We start from the raw sequence: 9,762 nt of genomic DNA, 5'->3' as shown, positions 1-9,762 counted from the left end.
GATATGTACACACACACACACACACACCCAAGGTCTAGATAACATACATATTTGGAAATGCACATAAACTCCTAGATAGAACGACAGGCACACACGTAAATACACGCATAAGCGCACATGCGCAAATACTCAAACACGCGCCGTACTCTAACACACACGCTCCCCCGCACACTCTTACTCCCGTTCTAATCCGCAGTTCCACACGTGCTCAGGCGGTGACCATAGCCTCCAACCTCGCAACCACACATCCCAAGGGGGAATCGAAGCTGACGCATCGAGATACCCAGTGGGTCCTTCTGCCAAAAAAAATAGTTATCCCGCGCGCCGCCAGAGGTCAGGAGCCCCCGGGGCGTACCTGGGGTAGCGGGAAGTTGGCAACTCGTGGGTTCAGTGTGTGTGCAGCAGTGGTGAGGGAAGGTTGTGCTACTCGTGGATTGGGACACGCTGAATGGGAGACGCGAGTGTTAGTGGTGGTGGCGGTGCTCTATGAATTGATTTACCGATGGCTACTCTTTGGTTTGTGGAGTCGAAGTGATAAGGATTTATAATCTATTATGTTTCTTAAACTACTGACCCTGTGGGTCGTCCTGGCCACGACAACTGCTTTTATTCCTGATGAAGGTAAGGAGTTTCCATGAACGTTCAGTTGAGTTTAGGAGGAAAAAATAACAAATCGGTGATCGTACATGCGTCGGAATATGTGTAAACTTTTCGTTTTTAGTTGTATTATCCCCGTCGCGTGATATTAGGCAATTGAAAATATTTTAAAACTTGAGCCAAAATCGAAGGCGAGGAAGCGTGTCTCAAGTTTCTGGCTCCCGGGCAAAGTATTGAACTTCAGGGAGGAATGATAAAAGTGATATATTTATCGCTCTATCTCTTCGTCTTGAGGAAACGAGAGAGAGAGAGAGAGAGAGAGAGAGAGAGAGAGAGAGAGAGAGAGAGAGAGAGAGAGAGAGAGAGAGAGTGAGTGAGTGAGTGAGTGAGAGTGAGAGAGTAAGTGATGAGAGAGAGTGATGACAGAGAGTGATGAGAGAGAGTGAGAGAGAGAGAGAGAGAGAGAGAGAGAGAGAGAGAGAGAGAGAGAGAGAGAGAGAGAGAGAGAGAGAGAGACAGAGAGAGAGAGACAGAGAGAGACAGAGAGAGAGGAGAGGAGAGGAGAAAAGGGAGAGGGAATCGCCATGAAAAATATAATTAAAGACAAATCATATATATATATATATATATATATATATATATACATATGAATATACAAAACAGTTACCATGTTAAATACAAACAAATTAATAGCTAGTAAGCACTGACATTGACTGACCTTCACTCTCTGCATATATATTTACCAGATCTGATAAGTTTTTGACTAATGAACAAGCCTCAATCATTCATTGTCAATTATATGTGAAAATCAGTTTGTCTAATGATCTAGGTTAATGTGCATTGTGCAATGGTTATTTATTTACATATTATTTCTGCCAATTATTCGATGGCTTCTATTTAACTATGTTATAATCATTATTTATTATCATTTTAAATATTATAACTACTTTATAAACATAATAAAAACATTTTCATTATTATTATTATTATTATTATTATTATTATTATTATTATTATCATAACTATTTATGTTATTACTACTACTATCATTATTATTATTGCTATTATTACTATTATAATTATTATTGTTATTATTTACTTTTTCTTAATCATCATATTTATCATTATCATCGTTATAATTATCATTATCTTTATTATTATCAGCTTGAGTCATTATTATTGCAATCTGGATGTAGAATGGACTAATATATATATATATATATATATATATATATATATATATATATATATATATATATGTGTGTGTGTGTGTGTGTGTGTGTGTGTGTGTGTGTGTGTGTGTGTGTGTGTACACGTATGTGTGTGAGAGAATATATTTATATATCTATATCTATACATATAGATATACATATACATATACATATACATACATACATACACACACAGGCACGTACACATCCACATGTATACTCTACATACACATCAAAGAAAGTAAGTCTGAAAGTACAATCATAAATAAAGTGAGCTAAATTCCCACACAGTCTGTACATCCTCTCACGCACGTGCCTCTCTCTCTCTCTCCTAGATTGCATGTTGCTCCCGCCATATTAATTTACCTCCAACGTTTTTTTTAACTTCAGAGCAATAACAAACACGATGCATTGGTCAGGGAACAAACCGAGCACAGAGAAATGAGACCTATGATTATACATTTAAGCATGTATGTGTGTGACAGAGAGGGAGAGAGAGAGAGAGAGAGAGAGAGAGAGAGAGAGAGAGAGAGAGAGAGAGAGAGAGAGAGAGAGAGAGAGAGAGAGAGAGAGAGGGAGAGAGAGGGGGGGGGGGGGAGGGGAGAGAGAGAGGGAGGGAGGGAGGGAGGGAGAGAGAGAGAGAGAGAGAGAGAGAGAGAGAGAGAGAGAGAGAGAGAGAGAGAGTGAGGGAGAGAGAAAGAGAGAGCGAACGTGCGTGCTTTTGTGTGCGTGTGTGTGTGTGTGTGTGTGTGTGTATGTGTGTTGTGTGTGTGTGTGTGTGTGTGTGTGTGTGTGTGTGTGTGTGTGTGTGTGTGTGTGTGTGCGCGTGTGTGTGTCGCGGATAAAGCACTAAACCATATATGAATAAACGAATGTACGAAAATAACTTGAGCAATGTTCATGGTCCGCACGTGTGAATGCGAGCCGACAAAGCGAATATACAAAATAACAATAAAACGAGTGAATGGAATCATTTCGTTGGAGGAGCTTCGTTATTTCTCAAGAGATCTTGGGAATCGAACGAGTGTAGGACCAGTTGTGAAGATGGCAATGGCAGTAACGGTGATATTGCTACTAATAATAGTTTTCCAACTTGAGTTACTTTTGTTAACTGTATTATCGTGGTGGTGATAGTGATGATGATGATGATGATGATGATGATGATGATGATGATGATGATGATGATGATGATGATGATGATGATGATGGTGATGGTGATGATGATAGCAAAAATTGTTATAAATATTATTTTCATAAAAGGATAATGATAAATCAGTTACTATTACGACCACCACCACTATTACGGCTGCTGTTATAGTTTTTAACATTGTTATCATTACTTTTATTTACAGAAGCGACCTGTTTACGATAATAATGAATATCAACTTGATGATAATGACCATAAGCATAACAATAACAACATTAGCTGTAATGAAAATAAAATGATAGAGTATTCGACAATAATCAAACGTTTACCATCAACATAGCGCATGAAAATCAGGAAAATGTCATTGACAAATACTAGAATAAAAATAAACTTCCAAGAGGGAAGAGCGTGGAAATTCGCAGGAAAATTTATACGTATCATTTGGTCGAAAATGAAAGAAAATAGAATTATCGTGTCAGGTTTAAGCCAAGAGGAACCGAGACAAGTTTCTTAATGATGACTTACAACAATTGACCGCGGGATCAAGTTTCTAGACCTAAAACTCTACGGAATTCTCACGCCCAGTTACAGCCTACTCAGCACGCCCGCCACTTTCAGACAGTTTTTTTCTTGATGTGTTTTCTTTCTTTCTTCTTTTCTTTTTTTTTCCTTTGAAGAATATTCTGACGCTTATAGTGATAATGAGAGCGAATGCCATTTCCCCTTTTATGATAGTGCGTTTAGAGTGGCAGCGACTATAACTATAATGCCATGAATCGCCGTCATTATGATTGAACAAAAAGAAAGCTTTCGGATTAAATTGCTAAGCATGATATAAGAGGGGGGGGGGGGGGAGGAGGGAGAAAGAAAGGAGAAAGGGGAAGAATGATGAGAGATGGGCTGTTGAGAAGATGGGAGGAAACCGAAGATAACAAGAGTGAAAGAGGGGGTAAATGGAGAAGAGAGAAGAGGAGAGAGATAGAGAGGAAGAGGATGCTGGAGAGAGGGGAGGAAGACGAAGAGGGGAGAGAGGAAGCGTGGATGAAAGCGAAAAGGAGAGAGGGACAAAGGGGGAGTGAAGTTGGTGAGAAGAGGGGAGGGAAGCGAAGAAGAAAGAGGAAAAGGGGGAGAGAGGGAGTTGGTAGCGGCCGAGTAAAGGAGTACAAATTAAACATGATATGGAGGCGAATCCTCGATGTTGGTTCCGCCGGCGTTGCTAACTGGTCTTGGAAGTTGATGAAAGGCAGAGAGAGAGAGAGCGAGAGAGAGAGAGAGAGAGAGAGAGAGAGAGAGAGAGAGAGAGAGAGAGAGAGAGAGAGAGAGAGAGAGAGAGAGCGCGAAAGAGCGACATAGATATATATATATATATATATATATATATATATATATATATAGAGAGAGAGAGAGAGAGAGAGAGAGAGAGAGAACTAAGAGAGGCAATACGCAGATAGAGTAATAGATAAAAAAAATAATAAAAATAACAAATAAAGAGAGAGAGACAGACATACACGAACACACAGTATAACGATGAGGATATACAGATGCAGTTAAAAGGTTAAAAGTCTTTTAAAACCTAAGAATGAAGGAGAGAGAAGCAGAGCAAACAAGTGTAATGAGAAAGGGAAAGGTAGCGAGAAGAATATTTTGAGCTGTTGCAGGGAAATGAAAGGATGTTGCAACCCTAACGACGTCTTTTCACGAGAATGTTATTGTATGACTTTTTTCTTCAAGAAAAGGACATTTAAACCCTTTGATAATGAAACTGTGAGTGTAAAAATATATGAGTGTGCGTTGGAGTTGGGAGAAAGAGAGAGAGAGAGAGAGGAAGCCATCTGTATATCTATTTACCTATTTGTCAATTTATATCAATACATCTCTCTCTCTCTCTCTCTCTCTCTCTCTCTCTCTCTCTCTCTCTCTCTCTCTTTCTCTTTCTCTTTCTATATATATACACATATATATGTATATTTTATATGTGTTATATATGTATATATAGATAGATAGATAGATAGATCTATTCATGTATCTGTCTATCTATCTCTATATATACACAAATTTATAAGTGACGAAGCATCGCAAGTCCTGCAGAGTAGGAGAAAGACCAAGGAGAGGAGAAGAGGAAGATGACAGAGGATAATGAATTCAGTGAGGCGGAGATGGCGATAACGAATTGATGAGAACAGAGGCGAAGGGAGCCGCGATCTACGAGGAATGAAAGACGAGAAACAATTTCAAGTTAGGTCGGCGCGTCAAGGCGTTTTGATTATAGGCCTATGCATCAGGGAGACAAGAGGGAGGAGATAAGAGAAAGGGAGGAAGGCGGAAGTGGAACGGGGATGATAAAGATGGAAACGAAATTTATCTCCCTGACTGTCCAGTTATGTATATCTATCTTAGTCTTAATCTGTTTTCTTTTTCTTCTGTATCTGTAAGTCTGTCTATGTGTGTGTGTGTGTGTGTGTGTGTCAATCAGTGTGTCTGTATGTGTGTGTATCTGTAGTCCTATATACAAGTATTATGTATATGCATATAGGGCCAAACAATATGTATATACAATCGTGCAGGTATGCATACATGTACGTAGTGTATACATGTAAGCACGTGCGTAAAATGAAGAAAAGAGGCCACGCCGAGATATACTTGTTTCGAGAAAAGACACAGGCCTTTCTTCCTTTCCTTCGCTCGTCCTTCATGCCTGTTCCTTTTGTTTTTGGCTCCGTAAAGGACTCGCGGTCGACTGTCATGAAAAAGTCCTAATGGTGTAATGGTGCGTCGGGCGTGTGCTTCCTATGTAACATGCAGAGGCTGGACAACTCCGGGGAAAGAACAAACTTTTCTTGGCTCGGAGTACCGGATGTAGGAGATAAAGTAAAACCAAGAAAGTCTGATATATTCTAAACGATGTCGTTATATATTGATTTTTTTTTTTTTTTTTTTACCACACCAGGATATACTTATGCTAATGTATATATTGATTCATATATATATATATATATATATGTGTGTGTGTGTGTGTGTGTGTGTGTGTGTGTGTGTGTGTGTGTGTGTGTGTGTGTGTGTTTATGTATCAAGAAAACCCTAAATGTAATATGCCAGAGGGTTAGGTTGCGAATGTTGAAATGTGTAAACGCAATTCAGTCGTCCAGTTTCCCAAAGATAGAAGTATTTACAACGTAAACCACATAAGTATCCATAATACTTACTCTGATGTCGTAAATCGCGCTGCCATGCATATTCAGGCATAATGCGTGCGAGCGGTTCATCCAACACTCAGCTAACTATATGGAGGGAAAAATGGGAAATTTGGGAATGTAAAACCCGTGGAATTAATGCTTTCCACGGAGGCCTTTTATGTGTATGGAGAAGATAGAAAGGGAGATGGAAAAGCGGTTCTGTCTACTCAGCTCTCCCTCTTTTTTTTTCTTTTTTTTTTGTGAACGAAATTAATATGGCCTCAACAGGAAGCAATAGTAATAAAGAAGATAAGTATCTGCTGTACGTTTCCTTTTTTACTGTTTTTCGTCCCTCCTCTTTTTAAGTCTCTCCCTCTCTTTCCTTCCTTCTCTCGGTCTGTCTGCCTTTGTTTTTCTCAGTCCCACACACACTCTCTCTTCCTGTCTATCTTTTTATATATCTCTGTATCTGTGCATCTCTCTCTCTCTCTCTTTTTCTATCTATCTCCTCGCCCCCTCACTCCCTCCCGCCCTGCTTACTTCCTCTCCCTCCCTCGCTCGCTCCCCATAACTCACCCTTTTTTATGCCCAGCGCCCCGAGACAGTTCGGGCACAGCACTCAGCAGCATCCTCGCCTGTGTATCTGGTGCCAACACTGGCCCCGTGATGCAGCGTGCCCGTCTTTTATTCCTTCCGTTAGATTGAGCTGAACTGTGTGACGAACGTCCATTAGTTTAATTATCTAGCGAGCATGCGATTACGTTACAAGCCCAGTGATTACGACCATTGCTAAGGAATTTAATAGGACTCATTTTATAAGGGCGGAAGGACTGCGATAATGGGCTGTGTGGCCTCAGTGCGTAAGACCTAGAATCGCCTGCGGAAGGCGCGTTTACTAACAAACCCAGGCCAAGCACCAGAAATAAATTGCTTGGGGAGGGAGCAAGAATTTTTCTGCAGACGTCGTGTTCAACGCGGGGTCCATATTTGCATATGCTACACAAACACATATACACTCAGCCTTTAAAGCTATCTTACGAACTGATTAGCACGGCTGCTATATGAACAAGGGACATTCAGGAAAGGAAAGGACGAAGCACATGGAATGCAATGAATCATAACCCTGCCTGGTATTATTTTACGCAATAGCAGATTTTTTGCTTCAAAGAAAATGTAAATAAAATAATTGTACAAATAAATCGTACAATTTGCTTCTCTCGTCGGTTGCGGCTAGACGTGGCTGTTCGTCTTTATAGCGCGAGCCTTTGAATTTGTAAAGCTTAATTCGAAGGTAGACTGTGTTATGTGCTGCAAGAGAGAGAGAAGAGAGCGGGACACGTAGATGGAGAGTTAGATAGACAAGATTGGCATATATATATATATATATATATATATATATATATATATATATATATATACATATATAGTACAGTTAGGGTGAGTGAGTGAATGTGATATATATATATATATATATATATATATATATATATATATATATATGTATATATACATAGAGAGAGAGATAGAGAGAGAGAGACTTATGAACAAGTAGAGGAAATTAGAGATTAAGATAGACAGCCCAAAAGAGAAGGGGCGGGGTAAAGAATAAGATCGAAAAAACAAAAACAAAACAAAACAGATGGACGAAGAGAGAGAAGAAAACGGACAGAGACAGGGAAAGAGAAAAAGACAAAGGAAGTGAGGCCCAGAAGCAGCGAAAATGAAAAGGAGAAAGAGAGATGAACACAGACCCAGGACTATCCCTCCCGAAAGGGTAGAGTGACTCCCCCAAGTTTTCTTCCCCGGACTTTGAGCCTGTCCATTTAAGGGCCAAATTTCTGTGAGAGTTCGAACGCTGATCCTCCAAGAGTTTAACACGGTTGGTAGATTCTTTAAGTCTGATAAAGTGGTCGTTCGAAGCTTTTAGGCATAGATGTTATATATATATATATATATATATATATATATATATATATATATATATACATATATATATATTTATGTATATGTATATATTTTGCATTTATCTCTATATCTATCTATCTATCTGCGTGTGTGTGTTTAAATGTATGCATTTTTTTCTTCTCTTGTTTTATAAATATATATATATATATATATATATGTGTGTGTGTGTGTGTGTGTGTGTGTGTGTGTGTGTGTGTGTGTGTGTGCGTGCGTGTGCGCGTGCGTGCGTGCGTGTGTGCGTTTGCGTGTGTGTGGATGGGAGGTTGATATGTGTGTGTTTATGCGTGCAGATGTGTGAACATAAGCACAGATAAACACTTATCTTAATCTTTCATCAATGCAGTTGGTTCTCTACGAGAGGAAATCTGACCCCCCCCCCCCCCCCCACACACACACACACTCAATCCACTGCGAGAGTTGGTTGCAGTTTCGTAATAGGGAACAATAGTTGGCAGAATGTCGTTGGCAACATTAGGCGGCCATTGGCACCACTTGCTTGGGGACCTGACAAAATTCATGTCTCAGGGCTTTCTGAATTATATATACAGTGTATATATAGAGATTGATAGTTAGATAGATAGATAGATAGGTAAATAGATATAAATATATTTGTGTATATATATATGGTATGTATGGATATATGGATATATATATGGGTATGTATGGTATGCCCGCAAAAAAAGTTTACATTGATATCTGTAGGAGAATAAACGAGAGCAGTTTTTTTTTCGGCTAATAATGTAGGTTTTTCATTACAATTAGTACTCGATCATGTTCCCTTTCTGCTGCAATGCCATCTGCGGCCATTTCGACATGGATTCAGCAAAATTGACTAAATAGGAAACATCCATGTGAACCGCTAGTTTCTTCAATGTCTCCAGATCTTTGATGTTGCTAGGTCTGGCCTCTTGCACTTCTTCATGGCGTTCCATGCGTTTTTTATATATGAAATCCATTGTCATTTTCTAACTTTTGGACTGTGTCTGATTGGTGGCAAGCGGCGCTATCAATCATTAAATAATTATGTTTCCTCAAAGTACTGGCAAATATTCCCTGAATACGTTAATGTAATCACATTCGTTAGAAGAAACTATAGATCCCGCCTGCCCTTATTCCCAGTGAGAGAATTCCAAACCATCACACTGTCCGCACGTTTAACTATCTTGACTGTATTTCGGATCGAAGCGCAACACGGAGTGGGGGCGACGCACGAATTTTAAAGCTCCCCTCGCCAATCTGAAAGTGCCTTCATCCCTCCACATCACTCTCCTCCAATCGGAGAGTATCTAGCGTTAGTACTTTTTTTTAATTTTTTTTATTAATCTTTTCATACCTTTAGTGAGTAGAGGCTTCAAACTACGTGCTGAGTCGGTAAACCGAGGTCTTTTTGAAGGCGATGCTGGATGGTCCTTATTGATGCTTGTTCTTTGGCGTTGTTGCTGTTATAGTAGCTTCAAACATAAGCTTAGGCTTGAGCACAGAATCCGTCCCTGGCAAAGTTTTCTTGGCGCTCCAGAACCATGTTTCTTCTATTTTGCTTTTGCGGCTGTTAATGTGGCAGCAGCTTTTTATGGCTACAAATTGAAAATCTTGATATCTTCGTATCTGCAAATACGCCATTAGAGACATTCGCTTTTCTTATAACGTGAAACAACGTGTTTCCTCGGGT

The 9,762-nt window shown here is 39.6% G+C and overlaps 1 protein-coding gene across 11 annotated transcripts in view; it reads left to right on the top strand.

Annotated features, from left to right (window-relative positions):
- Positions 1-380: 380 nt before the first annotated feature.
- LOC125031216 (hemicentin-1-like) overlaps positions 381-9,762 on the top strand; it is a 257,950-nt gene continuing 248,568 nt past the window's right edge. For all 11 annotated transcript variants that reach the window (XM_047621848.1, XM_047621840.1, XM_047621839.1 and 8 more), the window contains exon 1: positions 381-621. In XM_047621848.1, coding sequence (XP_047477804.1) covers positions 555-621 — 67 coding nt within the window. In that variant the 5' untranslated portion in view covers positions 381-554. The remainder of the gene's footprint in view (positions 622-9,762) is intronic.

This window comes from Penaeus chinensis, chromosome 12, assembly GCF_019202785.1.
Source record: "Penaeus chinensis breed Huanghai No. 1 chromosome 12, ASM1920278v2, whole genome shotgun sequence".
NCBI classification, from domain to species: Eukaryota; Metazoa; Arthropoda; class Malacostraca; order Decapoda; family Penaeidae; genus Penaeus; species Penaeus chinensis.
The sequence above is the reverse complement of the archived record's forward strand: the minus strand, read 5'-3'. Positions and strand labels throughout refer to the sequence as shown.